At 38.9% G+C, this 18,528-nt stretch overlaps 1 protein-coding gene across 2 annotated transcripts in view; it reads right to left on the minus strand.

The window, feature by feature from the left end:
• The window catches only part of LY96 (lymphocyte antigen 96), a 382,527-nt gene that overhangs the window by 285,232 nt on the left and 78,767 nt on the right, over nt 1-18,528 (minus strand). For both annotated transcript variants that reach the window (XM_044067219.1, XM_044067218.1), the window contains exon 3: nt 1,095-1,226. In XM_044067219.1, coding sequence (XP_043923154.1) covers nt 1,095-1,226 — 132 coding nt within the window. The remainder of the gene's footprint in view (nt 1-1,094; nt 1,227-18,528) is intronic.

Genomic DNA, 18,528 nt, shown 5'->3' on the forward strand with positions numbered 1-18,528 from the left:
ACTGTATGTATAGTCATGTGAGAAATAAAGATATAACCCATGTATACTAAAACTATAGTAACATAATGGTATTTTATGTCTAAGCAACATTCCATAATACTTATAAGGGGTCTGCTATAAACCTATAATTTATCTCTTGATATAAAAATGTTGCTAGCCATAAACATCTTTACCCACATATATCTTAATAAAGACTTGCTACTGTCACCTAACTGTGACCCTTCTATTCCTAAGTATGGGTTTAATTGATGCCCTTTCATTAATGCCTCTTCCTTTGTCCGCTCTAAGCCTAATTATCCAATTAACTTCTTTACTTTCTGTAGCATTTCTAATATTTCCTTCCCGTAACCTGGGTTTACATATATCTATGACCTTAAATTTAAAAATATGTTCATTACCATGCATCTGTACATGTTTGGCCAGCGCATTATTTTCATAATTGATCCTTATTGCATATAAATGTTCTCTGATTCTATTTTGGAATATAATAATAATATATAGTTGACTAATGGCAATCTATGAGGCAATAATCTAATTGACCTATTCAAAGTCATGCAGTGGAAATCATACAGATACAATATTTAGTATTTTGAAAAAGCTTAGTTTCAAGTAATACCGCATGCCACTTCAGTAATTTACTGCAATAAGGACATAATAGGACAGCCTTAATAAAATAGACACTGATCTTTATTGCCTCTGCTTCTTTCTTAGAAGGTTAAAGCAACAAACTAAAACCAAGCTATAACTTTTAGACTCTGGTTTGATTCCCATAATCTTCACCTGTATATTTTCATAATGCTAGTATGTCCCTTGAGCAGATTAATGCTCTCATGTCATTGCTTAATGGGCTTAAATAATTCTAAAAAGAATAAAATGACTAAACTCAGACTTAATGCACCAAGGTTCACTAAGTGGTTAATCCTTGATTTCAAACAGCTTTTCTGCCATTAAAAGTATTCTAAGCATTTTGCACCAAAAGTGTCGCCTGCACATTTCGACAACATTCTAGTAAAATAAGAACAAGAAAACAGAAGCTGATGTGTTAATGAAACCAGGGCAGAACACATGGCATGTATAAGTAGCATTTCACTTACCTCCCTTTAACGTACCACAAAACGCATATTCACTATTCTCAGTTCCATCACAAAGAATTATAGACTGCTCTCTTGTGGTATATCCATCGAGCTTGTAACGGATTTTTGCAATAACTGTTATTAAATCATATCCTTCCAAAAGACAAAGTTTATCAAATTAGATTTTAAGTCAGTATTTCAACTTATCACTAACAGAAGGATTATTATCTAACCTATATAACTGAGCACGTTTTGGACTACAATAGGTGAAGTCAAACAAATTCCAGTCCCACTATGACTGCCATGTAGGCCCAAATATTAATGTTATTACAGAAAAGAACCACAAACCATGTGCCACAACTGCCAAAGAGTAATACTGTTAAGAAATATAAAACACTAGTCATGCTATAGTTTCACTTGAAATGCCATTCAGCGATTCCCTGTGGATACCTACAAGAAAATGAAATAAAAAGGAAGTTATTCTGACAAAGTCTTCTTTTTTAGTTGAATTAATCATATATCGCACATTCAGGGAAGCTAATGACTGATCTCTTTTGACTGTAAGAAGATCTTAGTATGTTATCTCTAGCTCTCTCTCTCTCTTTGTTATTCAGATCTGTGCTTTAGGTTATCTGATTTGGTATTAATTCCTTCAACACTTAAAAGAGAATTGGGCCAGACATTGCCTTACACACTGAGCTCAAGTTACTTCTAAATCACCTCTTAGAAACAAACTACAATGACTTTTCCTACAGCCTTTCTATATAGTTCAAGTTTTCCAGCCCTGTATTTCTTCTAGTAAGCAACCATATCTTTTCAAGTTATTTTAAGTATTTTGATTAAAGGCTACAAAACACACAATATACTTAATAGTGGATCAGATCACTGAAGTGAAAAGTGGTAGAATGACTTCCCTGAGGTGACTACATGTATCCTTTAGAATTAGATGAGCTATGGAATATGCCTTTCTGCCTTTAGTAGATATCCACTGGTCAAAGTTTAAAATGGTGTCAACCATTGTACACAGAGGTTTAATTATGCAATATTTTTTCATTCCTTGAAAATTTTTCAAGATGCTACATTTGCTGGCATTTAAAATTAGATAATTTCTATCACACTAGGTACATATTTTTGTAGACTATCTTGGAGAACTTTGTCATCTTTTTTAACTGTATTATCCAGTTTGCAGTCATCAGCATATTTTGTTAACCATAGTGTATTTCTCACTTTTATATAATAGAAAAGAGGAATCTAAAAAGAATTGCCCCAGCACAGAGCCTTGTGTGACATTGTTACTAACACTCATCTGAATAGGCAGGTTGGCTCCCAACCCCCCACCTTGATGTGTCCTACTGTGTAATTAGCATTTTACCCACTGATGTTTATCGTATTTAATGCATTGCTTAGTCCTTTAAGGAGAATAGTGTTGACTGCCTTAGCAAGGGTAAACTAAGCAGTAGGCACTTTAGTGCTATTTTGACCTCTTTAAAGAATGCCACAAAATTTAAAAGGCAAACTTTACCCAAAATAAAACCTTACAGTTAGTTATGCACAGAATAAGTGTCCTGTAAAAACATTTTACATAAACCCCATTATATTGTCATTTAACAGTGCTCCGTGTTTTTGTTGATTTATATGTATTGTGGCATGCCTAAATTATTTACATTAGTAAAACATGTTGTTTGTTCTGAAGAAGACTGATATTTCAAATGGATGAAATTGCTCAGAAAACTTTTATGAATTTTATGTGTGTGTGTGTGTGTGTGTGTGTGTGTGTGTGTGTGTGTGTGTGTGTGTGCGCGTGCAAGTTTCATTCACAAGTACTTTGGTTTAGGAATTTAGCATATTTTGCTTTAAGTTCAACTACACTTTTGCTGTCAGATTCAAAAAGTTACATTAATTTATTAATGTCAGCTTACTCATATTGCAAACAACATTGTATGAATTTCCCCAGCATGGACAATCTAAAACACTTTTCTTAGGGAAGGGTTGTATTCCTCCACATCATACAACAACATATCATTTTTCCAAGGTCAAACCATACCCTTAAAAAAGGAGCATCTTAAAGGAAAACATATAGGGAAAACGTATGAGAGACGGTTCAACTTCTTCACCATTGATCATATTATCTACCTGCACACTGAACCCCTTTAAATACCATACTTCATTCCCCAGAACAATCAGCATTTATCACAGCCTTTCATTTTCCTGTGACTGAATGCTTATACACTGCGACACTTGCTTATATATATATATATATATATATATATATATATATATATATATATATATATATATATCAGAACTGATACTGACAGAGTTTATAATAATTTAGAAGAAAATCCAATCATGGCAATACAACAAAAGGGTAATAAAAGAAAGTCATATGGAACAAATGATCATCTGTTGCTAAATAAAGTCATAATGGAGAACTGTAAAAAGGGGAAGACTCTGTATGCCATGGATTGACAAAAAAAACATTCGATAGTATCCCACATTCATGGCTAAAAGAGTGCTTAAAAGTGTATAAGATACACCCTACACTGATCAACTACATTACAGTGACCATGGAACAGTGGCAGACCACTTTGCAATTAAGCCATGATAAAGGACAAATTATTATCAGGGATAAAAATTCAAAGGGGGATATTCCAGGGTGACTCCCTCTCACTGCTGCTATTCTGTCTTGCCCTTAACCCTTTAAGCTGTCTATTTAACAGATTAAGCCATGGCTATAATTTGGCTCCTAGAAAACAACAAAGTGCAAAGACCTCACATCTTCTCTTTGTTGATGATTTAAAATTGTATAGCTTATCAGATGAGGAACTGAAAGTACAACTGCAAGTAGTCAAATTTTTTTCAGATGATATAAGAATGTCATTTGGTCTTGATAAATGTGCAAAAACAACCTTTAAAGCAGGAAAGCTGCAACACCAAAAAAAGCATCAGTTTGGGACAAGAATGTGATATAAAAGAACTCAAGTAAGAGGGAGTGTATAAATATTTGGGAATTGATGAAAGATCAACAATAAAACATGAGCAAATGTGAATAAAACTTAGCAATTAATATTTTAGAAGACTTAAATTAATCCTGAAAACAGCCTTGACTTCTAGGAACAAAATTCAAGCTATAAACCAATTGGCTCTTCCTGTCCTAATTTACAGTTTTGGAGTGATTGACTAGCCCCAAAACGTGTCGGATAGAGTAGACAGGAAAACAAGAAGGATGCTTCATGCCTACCAAATGATTAATAAAACTCAGTGTATACCAAGATTATATATTCCCCATTCTGAAGGAGGGTTGGGCTTCCTTGAAATTGATTACATGTGTAGATTTGCAGTCGTGGGACTGCACATATATCTGCTGACCTCACAAGACCCAAATGTAGTGAAAGTTTTGAAGCATGAGAAGAATAAATTTAAGATGACTTCCCTGCTTAGGCTAGCAGACGCATATCTGCATCAAGCAGGCATGGAAATCAAATAAAAATCGGGCAGCAACCGAATGTGCCAAAAAACAAAAGAAATAATATAAGGTAAAGGGCTATATGTGAAGGCAAGAAAGGTGGAAAATGTATAACTATAGTTGCAAGTATAGAAAACTTATGGAAGACCCTCATGTTGATCAGGATCAAATGCACACATGGTTAAGGAGAGATGAATTCAAACAAAAAGATGAAAAGTTAATATTGGCAGCCAAAGATAGTGGGCTACATGCATGTTGGTTTACAAAGTCCATTGAGCATGTGGGGGAAACAGACAAATGTAAGTTTTGTAAAACAGAATTGGAAACAGTCACCTTGTTGCTGGTTGTAACATACTAATGGCAGAAGGATTGTATACTGAAAGGTATTATAATGTGGCAAGACTGTTGCACTGGGGATTGTGCGAACATTGTGGTACTGAAGTGGCTGAAAAACACTGGAAACATGAGCCGCAAAGCATCATAGAAAATGATGAAGTCTACATCACATGGGATCACCCATTACCAACAGTTCAAAAGAAGATGTGAGGAAAAGCGGATATAGTGGTCCATGAAAAGTAGACAAATGTAGCATTGATCAGTGAAATCGCTACACCCAATGACTACAGTGTCTTGCATGCAGAGAGACACAAAGTCATAAAATATCAAGATTTGCAAGTAGAAATTAGAGAAATGTGGAAGAAAGATACCCAGATAGTTCCAATAATAGTAGGAGGAACGGGTCTTATAAAAAATAATCTACAGTCATATTTAGACATGTTACCAATACATGTAACTCTGTATGAATTGCAGGATGAGTCATTACTGGGCACATTGCGGGTGCTGCGAAGAGCACTTCTGACTGACATCAAAGATTGAAACAATACTAATTTCATGAACTTGAATTGTACTTTGACGTAGGAATGGGGTCCATTCCTGTCATGGTATTAGAAACCCCAAAAATTTGGAGAAATTAAAAAGTGAGAGACCTCAGTGTAACATCTGATCTGAAGGCTGGTGCACTCAGGAGTGCAACATCACCCCCTTTTACGTGGCTGTAGTATCAGTATTGAAAATTCATCCAAGAATCTGATTTTTCATCACCAAAGATGAGTGCACTACATGCTGAGGCACTGATGATACTAATTAACTATCCTGCACTGTTTTCAAGAAGTCTACTCTGCTTTGCTTTATGAGAAATTGTAAATAAATTAATTTTTAGTCTGTTTTGCTATCTTTAAAATAAAGTTAATAATGTAAACTTTTTCTTCTTCCATCCTTATGTTTTCTAGTATACACATATTTTAATTTCTCATTAGTAACAATATCATTACTCTTAAACAAAACATTAGGTTTTTCATGTTTACCAGATTACTGATATTGTCAAGACTTAATTTAGATCTTATTCATATATTTTGTTAGGACCTCTGCAGAGAATAGAGTGTCCATTTGTGCCAAATGTAACCCAGCATGGGAAGGAGTATGCAGCCAGAATGCATCAACCAGGGGGATTATAAGAAGTATCTGATGGAAAGCTTTGCAGATCCAGGTAGAAAAGTTTAAAATAATGACCATCAGACTAACTGTCACACAGCAGAGTAAGGCTCATTCTGAATCATTATCATCATCAGCCCCCTTTTTCCCATTTTATACATGGGGTCAAGGTGTAGTGTTAACTGTCACCATCTCTCTCAATTCAGTGCCACACTCTTATCTTCTTTGTGACCCATGCCTGACTGTCAGAGATCTTCTCTCAGACAATCCATCAACCTCTTTGTATGATGTCCTTGTTTCCTCTTACCTTGTTCCTGTCTGTCCCAAATCATCTTCACCAGACTGTCTTCTGCTTTTCTGCACATTCCCGAACCACCATCACCTGTTCTCTTTAATCTTTTCTGCAATTGGAGCTACTTTGGCTTCTGCTCTTATGTCCTCATTTCTTCATCTGTTCCACAGTGTGCATCCTACTACCTTCTCCGGCACTTCAATTCCATCACCTCTAGCTTTCTCATCTGCTCCTTCTGTACCATACAGTACTACTGGTAACACCACTGTTTTGTGCTCCTTGCTTTTTTGTTTCTTTGGCATTCTTCTGTCATTCACTACACCTGACACTATGCAAGTTGGCTGCAGCTCCTCTGGATTCTAGCTTTGACCTCATCATTCAGACTTCCCTTTTACTCAACCATCCCTTCCAAATACATGAAGTTATTTACCTGTTCCACTGTCTTCCCTTCTATCTCAATTCTCAACTTCTTTTGATTTCCCCAGTTTACTGCCATTACCACTGTCTTGTCTGTACTTAGTTTCAACCCATGTGTCTTCAGTTTTGCATTCCATTCCTCTATCCTATGCTCAAGTTCTTACTCAGAGTCTGCCTATAATGCCACATAATCTGCATACAGCAACTGTGTTGATCTGTCCCCTCTGACCTGTTTGCTAATGTAGTCCATCACCAGTATGAACAGCAGTGGGCTCAGAGATGAACCCTGGTGCACACCTACTCCCACTGGGAAGCACTCTGTGAGACCAAACACTGTTCGTACTTGAGTCAGTTGGTCATTGTACATAGCCTGCACTAATTCTACCAATGTTTCTGGGACTTCAAACCACTGCAGTACTGCCCAAATCAGCTTTCTTGGGACCTCGTCATATGCTTTCTCCAACTCTAGGAATACCCAGTTTGACTCTTTCTTCATTTCTATCTTCTTCTTAACTATCTGTCTCATTGCAAACTTTGGGTCAGTTGTGCTGCATCCTGATCTGAATCCAAACTGCTCGTCTCCCATCTTACTTTCTATTACTCTGCATATTTGGTTATCAATTACCCTCTCCAGAACTTTCATGCAGTGTGACAGGAGTTTGATACCTCTGTATTGCCCACAGTTTTGGATGTCCCCTTTGTTCTTGTACTTATTGCTCAGTCATCTGTTTTATGCCTTTTTCTCCACACTGCTGAGAATACCCTCAGGAGCCATTTCTCCCCTATCTTATCCAGCATCTTTATCATATCTGCTGTGACCTTCTCTGAGCCTGCTGCTTCCCTGACTTCATTTTCCTTAGTGCTATTCTTACTTCTTCTAAGCTGGGCTCCTCTTCTTCTCTCATTGTAGGCTGTGTCTGGGGCAGTACAGCTTGTATGATGTTTCCTTCATTCAGAAGCTGCTGGAAATACTCCTTCCATCTGCCTTTGAAGTCCTGTGGATTGGTGAGCAGGTTGTTGCTGGCATCTCTTATGAAATGTGTATGATGATCTTCTTTATCTTTCTGTCTTTGCCTTGTAACATGATATAGTTTCTTTGTGCTACCTACTGACTCACTTTCAAAAGCTAGTAAAGTGTATCTGATACCTTGTTCTTTGCTATTGCAACTCCTTTCTTAGCTTCTTTGTTAGTCAACCAGTATTCCTTCCTAGTCTGGTCTGTCTTTTCTGTCTCCCACTTTTTCCTGCACTCCTTCTTTCTTCTGATGACTTCTTGGACTTCTGCATTCCACCACCAGCTTTCTTTATGTACCTAATTTCCATGCCTGGCTTTGCCACACATCTGTTCTGTAGTCCTCACACATACTGTTTTGAGGCACTGCCATTCTTCTTCATCTCCACCTGTTTCTTCCCCTTCTTGAGATGTTAGAGCCTTGAGTAATTCCTTGAACTTTTGTGCTTTCTCTCCAGTCAACTTCCAGGTCTTCAGTCTGGTCTCTGTTGGCCTTACAGCCTTCTCTGACCACTGCTTGCAGCTGATTGTGGCAACCATTGGTTTATGCGGTGGGCAGACTGTTTCACTGGGATGACTTTCCAATCATGGATTCTACCCAAGTGTCCTTTCCTTACTAGGAGGAAATCTACCCGAATTGCACATCAGCCACTCTTGCATGAGATCTTCTGAGTGTCTCTCTTTCTGAACCATGTGTTGGCTACTATCAAGCTATTTGCCAGAGAGAAGTCTAGAATGGCCTCACCTTCTTTATTCCTGTTGCTTCACTGATGTGAACTCAGGCAGTCCTCATATCCTGTTTTCTCTGATATGTGCATTTAGATCACCCTTTATTAACACCAGTTCATGTTGTCTTGTTTTCTCTAGTAAGTCCTGCAACTGCTGCATGAATACACTCTTTTCCTCACTATCACAACCCTGTTGTGGGGTATAGGCTGAGATTATGAATACTGCCCTGTCATTACACTGTAGTCTGATTGCCATGAGTCTGTCACTAATTCTGATAACATCCCTCATTGCCCCCTGAAGCCTCCCTCTCACCACAATTCCCACACCATTTCTAGACTGTCCTCCTCCTGAATAGTAGACTCTGGATCCCAAAGCCAAGCAATTTTGCTGCAATGTCTTCCATCTCATTTCTTGGATACATTGGATGTCTAACCATCTCCATACCATCATGTCATCCAGTTCCAAGCTCCATCCTGTAAGCAAACCTACATTAAGTGTGCAATTCTTAGTTCACATTTGGCAGGCTGATTGGTTTTATGTCCATGTTTTGCTCAACAGATTTATCCCAGGTAACCCAGGCTGGGCAACTGGACACTGGCCAGCCAGTAGCTTATTGACCCAGGGCTGCTGGGCTTTATGGTGGGCACACACTAGTCAATAGGGGCACATACACCCCTCTCACCTGTAACATGAGTCCCTGGTGTAGGTCGGTTCCTGAACTCACTTATCACTGGCAAATACCCATGCCCAATTGGCGACATTAGGCAACATGATTGAATCACCTAAAGCCATATTTTAAACAATCGAGTGGCTAGCCCTGCCACTGTGTGCAGTCTGTAATCTATGTTCTCCTATCTTGAGGATACTGCACATCACAGAAGATGCCCAAAGCAGTTGGTCTATACAATTCTCCCCCCTATAGGGCATCATGTAGAATCTGTGCTGCTGCCCAGAGCTCCGTTCATTGGTGAGTGTGAGATGGAAACACTCAGCATGTTTTTCAAGTTGGGAGGAAATCCAAAGAGATACAGGGAGAACTTACAAACTCCAAACAGACATTGGCCGGAGGTCAGGATTGAACCTTGTACCTCATTCTGAATATCCCAAAAACAATTATGGGAAAAGGTCCAACTGACATCCCATATCATTGCATGTTAAAACTCTTGGTAGGATGGGAATGTGAAAAAGGTAAAAATGCATGATTTGTCAGATGACAAGGTCTGGCTATGAATTACCTGATGTTTCTCCAAGGTTCTTTAGCCATACCACTTATATAACTCCCAAACAAGAGGAGACTATTTTTCCTTAAATGGTGATTAATTGACCCAGGATGGGTAAACTGCAGCAACAGAGTGCTGGGTTGAGGAAAGCGAGCAGTTAGTGAGCCTCACAGGAAACACCAATTGTCATCCCAAGTAAAAAGGCAATACCCTACTCTTAATATTATTCTTAATAAATAAAAAAATGGTCATCAAACTGAACATGTCATAAAAAGTATTGAAATGTAACCTACATCAGCAGAATGTGCTATGATGAATGGTTTAACTGTAAATTCCAACATACCTGGCTGAATTTGTCCAGATAATTAGGCATATTTGTAAAGTTATCTTTTGATTTTTTCATTTAATGAAATGATTTTACTTTTACTGCCTACAGTAGACAGCAGATGCAGATATTGTTGGGCTTTATCCAAGAATAATTTCTGTTATAATTAGAAAATAAGTTCCTTGTCCACAAAATGAAACAAGAACCATTTTCATTATATCCCAATTCACGGTGGTCATTATATTTAGTAAAAGATATTGTTATTGTTGTAGACAAGCTCTAGTAATTCTCACAAAATAATTCTATAAGCAAAAGTCAGAATTAGACATCCATTTAAAAAGAATAGTGTGTCTGATTGCCCAATGTGTTTCCAAAAGTTATACATAATAAAAACAGAGTTGGGATTATTTTTCTACATATTTGCATTACCACTGTATCAGAAAGTACTATTTGTGTAAATTTGTCTCACTTCCTATTCTCATAATGATGCATTATTTTATACAACAGTTTAATTATTTAAATTATATCTTTACAAATTACTATTGTACCAACATGTCTTGCAGAAAAGCCTTGCTATCTCAAATTTGTTTTTCAACACAGTTCACTTTTCTGTTATGCTGAAAAGAAACAACTGTCTGAAATGTCATAGTTTCTTCTAAACAATCATTAAATTTAAGGATAATCCATACTACATTCCAGTCACAAATTGAGAAGTGTCTCAGTAATCCAGTCTTGAAATCACAGGTTCAACTACAAAACTACACATTATTTCCATGTAGGATAATAAGGTACAAGGTAATCTTTGATTCGCTTTCTTTTTTACATTCTGCCTTTTCAGTTTCAAAACCAAAAAGCTGCTTTCTCTCTTCAGGATAAAGCTGAGGCAGAAATGAGCACTAGTGACCAGAATCATCCAGTTTATTATGTTCTTATCTCTTTTACTGAGGTACTTATATAGTCTGACTTTTGTTCCTAGTGCAATTTTGCAAAGTATCTTTAGGCTAATAGATAATAAACAGGTACACCCATAATTATGAAGGCATTTTATATACATACATTCACACATAAATACACACACACACACACACACACATATATATATATATATATATATATTTATATATATATATACATAAATATATATATATATATATATATATTGTGTGTGTGTGTGTGTGTGTGTGTGTGTGTGTGTGTGTGTGTGTGTGTATAGGGTCCTGTTTACTTTATCAAATGTTTGTTTATAAAGTGATGTTTCAGAACATCAGTCTTGTCGAATACCCATGTTGCTGAAAGTAGTAAGTGGGTTTCTATTGGGGTGGGAGTCTGTCTGTATTTGCAAGTTAGAGTTGGAGTAAGAGCTATGTAACAGGATAGATTTAGTGTGTGAATGAGTGTTTATGGGTTAGGGTTACACTTAGGGTTAGGTTTAGGTCCAAGGGCAGATTTAGTGTTGTGTGTATGTCTATTGGTATGTAGTAGGCATCTGAACTGTCTTGTGTAGTGATATTGCTATGGAAAAGGTTTTTATAAGGTAAAGTAAGGTGTAAGGTTATGGTCAGGCACAGATGTAGAGTTAGGTTTACAGTTAGAAAGGCCTCCTGTACCATATCAATAATGCATGCTAAACCTAATCCTGCCCCTGCCCCTGCCCCTAACCCTACAGTGTAGCTCTACCACTATTCAGATGAAAAGGGTATGAATGTTATGGAAGGGCTTTGATTTTGAGATTGCAAAAGGAAATTGCATTCTTTTTTGTGATCCTTTTTAGATTCAGTGTTTGGGATGTTACATAATGAAAATGTTTGAAATGATTTTATGTGTTCAGCATTTTGAACATTCACTATAATTGTATATTTAAGTATATAGGTAGATAGACAGATAGATAGCCAAGACAATTATATATTCATACTTTTCAGGAAACAATTACTCTTGTAACAACAAAATAATACACAGGTGAGTACCATGTGTCAACTAACATAACACATCTGATGTCACCTGTTTTGGGGAATGTATTGCTTTTATATGTCTGTACAGATAGTCTCAATTCATTTGAGACTTTATGAAGAATGTTTGCATTAAGTAAAATGAGATTTATATGTGTGTGTCTCTGTGTGTGTAAGTATGAACATGTACACAAGTGATTCATTCTTACTTTCTTGTCTTATTTTGGCATGTTTTGCTGTTCATTGCATAAGTACTGGCAATTGTGAACTTCCTGTTAAGAAATTTGCTTCTGTAATAACAAGCCATGCATTTTGGGGAACAAATGCCATAAATCAGTTTTACAGAGAAAGATTTTTGAACTGACTAAGCAATTAGTTGTTTGCATATATTATATATGTGAGAAAACGTGTGTTGGCAAAATAGAGATCCCTCAGAGAAAGAACTAGAGAACAGCCAGATTCAGATAGTGAAAGATAAAGAGTTCTGGCAGTTATTATTTTAAAATGTTTAGGAAGGACTCTAAAGCATTCAATAATTCAAAGATTGATTTACCAGTTTTGTAGATCAAAGCATATGCTACATCTCTGAGTTTCAAATGTTCTAATTAATGGATCGCAACAACATGTTTTAATTATCTCCATTAAAGTATAACATATGTACAATACTCTTAAAAAATGAAAAAAGAACTGAAATCTGTTTTAATAAAATTAATTAAAGCAGTATGGTTGTAAACCCACAAAGAATGAATTTTGTTACTTTAAAAGGCAGCAACACAAGTTCACGCAACTTCTATGTTTGTATGTTCTTGCCATGCATAATGGCCACTGCACAGTAGCCGTCGTCATTGTTGCCATTGTCACAAACGCAACTGTCTGTACTAAAGTATGTAGCGTATATCCTTTAATCAATCATTTAGATCTTCTACTGCTGGCAATGTAAAACAGTGTGACATGAATGCTATACAGTATTATTAAGGTACCACTCCTTAAAGGATCAATTAAACTCATGAGAAAAGGACAGACTTTATTAAAACAATAACAGTATTAGTAGCTCATGAAAGCATAATTTTTCTTGGTATCCACCACACTTACATAAAGCTTACAATATAGTTTGCTTATCTCTTATGTGCTGTGGAGGAAGAAGAGAAACATCTATGGCCAGCAATTTAAACACCTTCAAATATTTTAGATGTTCAGATTATTTTTCCCTTGATATTGGGCCAATGGTCACATATGCCACAGTTTATCATTCAGTTTTAACAACTCTTCCTCATATTACTAAATATGTTTTATACACACACACACACACACACACACACACACACACACACACACACACACACACACACACACACACACACACATATATATAAATGGATGGATGGATGTTACAAGAACTTAATGAACTTCATTTAAGTAATAAAGAAAGGGAAAAATGCAGATACAGATTAAAATGTACACAGCATAACACACACAGAAAGATAAAATAAAAGGCAATAAAATAGATGGAAAATGTAGGCTCTGGATACCTAAGTTATCTGGTTATCTCTTACCTCAGAAATACTGCCCCTAACTGTCATAAATTATATAAATTACATATAATCTTCAGGTAGATATAGTTTCCAGAATGATACACCACACAGAGAAGTCAATATAGTGTTATAGTATACCATAGCATGTCATAGCACTCAGTTATATACACTGTTTTTCATAATTTCCCAGTGGTCATCACACAATACCATCTTCCCATTCCTGACATCAGTTTTCACTGAAAAAAACAAGTAGTTAGACCAGTTCTTCAACTTGTTATAGCAAAGTTTCACCAGGATAAAAAGCTTAATCAAATCAATACTGGACCAGCAGAAACTTCCATTACATATTCCCGCATGCTACCTTTCCTTAACTCTACCTTTGGGTGACTTAGTTGCATGCAAGTCACTAAGTCCATCAGAGAATGCAACAATTACATTTCAAAAGGCAATTTCTGGACTTCCATCTCTTTTCTCACATTCACAAGAGTAGTCAGTAAGTCTGGAGACTCAGTATATTTACAACGTCATGTCCTGGTCTTGTATATTAAAAAAGACAAAAGTCACACATTCCTAAGCCATATGAACAAAAATGCTGATGGCAGGTTAAGAACAGGAGAGAGAAAGAAAAAAATACATTATATTTTAAACTCAGCTTCCTTTAGCCTGACATTACTCCAGCATTACAGGCATGACAAGTTGCTATAGAAGTGTATTTAAAACCATTCATATTAATTATTGTATGATGAGTGTGTTTTCTTGTTTTTTGGCTTTTATGTGGCTTTTTTCAAGTACTAAGACACCCCTAACCTATCCCATCATATCTGCAACAATGAAAGGAAGTACACTTTGGAATTTTGATATGCATTTTCAACCTTTAAACAAGGGTTCACTAATAATACAAATATCAATATATCTCAAGAAGAGAAATGTTCTAAACTGGTCATTTTATTGTTAAGATGTCTAGCATTTAGCAAGTGACCTTTGCTTCTAACTTTTTAACTTATGCATTTTTCTCTTTCATTTCTGTCTGGAATTTGAAGAGGTCTAAAAGTCTAAAAAAAGATCTACATTTTAAGTTACTAATGTCAGAGAACAGTTATATAAATATTGACATTCCATATGACATGGTATTTACTTCTGAGTATGACTTATAAAAAAGCATCCTAACTTCAAATCTTTGCCAGCCATTGAATAATCACTGGATTATCATAAGGATCACAAATGCAGTTTGGCACAAACAAAGTTGTCCTGGACCCACAAGTAAGTTTAGGGGGAGTGGGGGGTGGGGAAGAGCTAGGCTAGGGAGTAAGGGATTGGCTAATCACTAGAGTCATGGCAATGTAGGTATTGAAGGGGGATTGGAGTAGTTAAGGAAGTGAGGTAAGGAAGGGTGGGACTCATGATGGGTTTAAGTGTAGGGAGCTAAAGGAAGTGATTACAATTGGTGTGAGTTGGTGGTGCAGTAACAACTAGCTTACGTCCAGACAACCTGTAGGTATTGTGGATGCAGGTAGGCCTTGGATGGTGGGGAGAGAAGAGATTAGTTTAACTTAGTTCCCTCCTCTCTCTTTGGTGTTTTTCTGTTAGTAATTATTTTAAGGTGGGTTTGGGAATATAGGTTGGGCTTGCTGGCATGGAAGGTTACTGAGAGGAGAGTGTGTGTGGGTGAATGGTTGGTGGGTAGTGTCTCTATGAGTGTGGTGCTTGGCTTACCTGGGTATTGGTGTGATTCTCTGGGGGTCCATTAGGCAGGGTGTTGCAGTAGGTGCTGCCTGGTGTCCTATGGTGTTTCCTGTTGTTTCGCGGTTGTTGAGGTGCTTGCTGGTGATCTGGTGGTGGCTCCAGTTGGGTGGTAGGGCCAGTCGAAGTGAGAGAGGTCTTTGTGGTCATCTGGTGTTGCCGAGGTTGCTCCTGGTCATCCTGGGGTCTCTGGGGGATTTGTCAGACCCGCCGTAGCCTCCTGCCCAGTTGGGCCATGTGGTTGGTGTAGCCATGTGGGTAGGCTGGGCTCGGCATTGCCTCCTTCCCGGTTGAGCCATGCATTCGGGTAGTAGCATGTAGGTTGATCTGGTAATCCAAAAAAAAAAAAAAGTGTTCCCTGGTGGTCATGGTAGGCTGTGTGGGTCCAGCGCTGTAATCCAGTCTAGGTACATTGAGTTTGGTGTCGGTGGATCCTCTAGTGCTCCCTGGTGGGTTCGTGGGCTTCTGTGGTCTTTCTCCAGTCTCCGTTGTGCTCCCTGGTGGTCATGGTAGGCTGTGGGGGTCCAGCGTTGTAATCTGGTCCAGGTACATTGTGTTTGGTGTCCGGTGGATCCTCGAGTGCTCCCTGGTGGGTTTGTGGGCTTCTGTGGCCTTTCTCTGGTCTCCGGTGTTTTTTCTTGGCCTCTGCACATGTGCGCAGTTTCTTGTGGCCATTCCTTATGTGGGGTTGTCCCCACTGGCTTCCCTCAGTGGCAGTAGTGGTGGGGATTCCTTTTTTCTCTCCCTGGTGGTTTCGTGGGCAGCTCCTTCCATTTTGTGGCTGTTCAGTCTGGGTGCTGATTCACGCATGCGCACTGTGGATATCAGCCGTTACCTCTCGTGGGATAAGGATTTGCAGTCCAGAAGAAAGAGGTAAGGGTTACAGGCTTCTGGGTGGTTGAATGGTGCTTCTATCTGTGTGTCTCGAATGTAGGTGGGTAGAGGATATGATTTATATATATATATATATATATATATATATATATATATATACACAAACACATACACACCTGGTGGTGATAGGGCAGGGGATGGTAGCTGTAGGGAAGTGTGTGGCTTAATGGGTGTGCAGTAAAAGGGTGAAGAGTGTGCTAGGCAGGGGTATATTTTATTTATGGAGGAAGTATAAGTGCATTAGCTACTGATTAGAGTGTATGCTTAGCAGGTAAGCTATGCAAGGGGTGGTTCTAGGCTGCAGAGTATAGGTAAGTAGGGGAGTTAGTACAGAGTGGTAGGGCATAGGGCTTGGCACCATTATAGGGGTTGGGGGGGAGTAGGGTAGTCGGGTTTGTGGAACAGAGTTAACATTGTGTTCCTTTTTAACAGATGGCTAATTTACCAGAATTGCGACAATGATGGCAGGCTATCATAGCCAAAGCAGAAGAATTATTCCAGGACGTGATGAGGTCTGAGGTGAGGCCAGAGCAAGCTTTGGGCAGGAAGAGACGGTGCCCTGTGAGGAAGACTCCATGTCAGGGGAAAAGGCAGAAGGCAGAGAAGCAGATGGTTACAGTGGAGCCTCCTGTTCCCAGTACGTCGCAAGGCGAAGGTGCAGGTAATGATATTAATTTACCAATGGTAGGGGAACTAGGTGGTGAGGATGGCGAGGCACAGGTGGTTGATAAGTTTTGTTGGATGGGGATATGGAAAGGGGAAATACAGTGTCAGACAGAGTGCAAAGGGGGTTGGTACAGGCAACCAGGTGTGCGGGCGGACAGATGGCTGGAGTGGACCTCAGCTCTAAGGACAGCTTGACTGTCTCAGAGGTAGGATCAGATTTTGGGCTGCAGCTGAGGGACTGGCTAGCTGCTCAGACATTGGGACAGGGCAATAGAGGGGTTATTTTAACTCTGCACATTTCTGGGACGGTGAAAGAAAAAATCTGGAAAGGTGGGTATGTGGATAAGTTTGAGCTGCTAGATGCAGAAGGGGTCCAGAGGTTAGTGGAAGCAGAGTCAGACACTAGCAAGGACTTGTTGACGGCGTTAGCAGTGCTGTGTAGGAAAAGGACAGGTAAGCTTAGACCCAGGACTTGGGACAGCTGGGTGGTTGGCTTTATTTATTGCATGGCAGTACAGCTGGAGAAGGATGGAGCATTGGCTTTGCCTCTTTTGGGGTATTTTCTCACCATTCAGGAGGCACAACGTTTAAGGCCGGAAAACGCATGGTTGTGGTATGATGAGCGGTTCCATAAATGGAAAGCAGTTGACCAGTCTTTGCGATGGGAGGTGCGTCATCCTGATATATGGCTAGCTACGATGATGGACAGCTTTGGTGGGTTTAATAGGAGGATGAGCATGGGTGAGGCAGGTGGGGTGTGTTGGTCATTTAACAATGGTACTTGTTCATGGGTTGGGTGCAAATTCGCACACACTTGCTTAAGATGTGGAGGAAATCATTCCATGGCTTACTGTGGCACGGCACGGCCCAGTTTTGGTTCATGGAACAACACTGGTATGGGCAGAGAGGGAGATTTTCTTTCCTCTCAAGGATTACAGACAGTTCGAGGTAGGAGCAATTTTTGTGGACCCAGGGAACTGGGATCCTGGGATCCTTTAGAGGCAATAGGGGGAGGGGTGCCTTTCCCCATTAAGGTGGAGGTACTGGAGGATATGCTTTGCCAGTGTCCTGATTTCATTCTTAAGACTGAGGTCATTCAAGGGTTTCAACAGGGATTTCCTATTAAGTCCATGGTGGGGTTGGAGGGGGAGTTGTAAGAACCTCCATTCAGTGCTAGGGAAAGAGGATGTTTTGGAAGAGTTGGTAGGTAAGGAGTGTAAGGCAGGGTGTTTGGGGGGTCCATTTGATATGCCACCTTTGTTAGCTACAAGTTGTCACCATTGGGGTTAGTGCTGAAGAAATGGCCTGGGGAGTTTAGATTGATTCATCATCTTTCATTTCCAGAAGGGAGGTCAGTGAATGATTTTATTGGGGACGAAGAAGTTAGGGTGCGTTACGCCTCTTTGGACAATGCAGTGCAGGTGATCAGGAAATTTTGGGAGCCATGGTTGGTTAAGGTTGACATTGAATTGGCTTTCCATTTGTTGCCCATTAGGAGGGAGGATTGGCCGTTGTTGGGATGAAGGTAGGCAGTAGGTACTATTTTGACACTGCCATGCTGATGGGTTGTTCCGTGGCATGTGCGACATTTGAGAAATTTAGTACCATTTTACATTGGATTTGGAATCAGAGGGTGGGAAAGCAGAAGGCAGTGCATTATTTGGATGATTTCTTGTTAGTTGGGGAAGGGAGGGTGGGGGTTCAACAGGGGTTGCAGGAATTTAC

The sequence above is a fragment of the Protopterus annectens genome, chromosome 3.part1 (assembly GCF_019279795.1).
Source record: "Protopterus annectens isolate FY-2018-M chromosome 3.part1, PAN1.0, whole genome shotgun sequence".
NCBI lineage: Eukaryota > Metazoa > Chordata > Ceratodontiformes > Protopteridae > Protopterus > Protopterus annectens.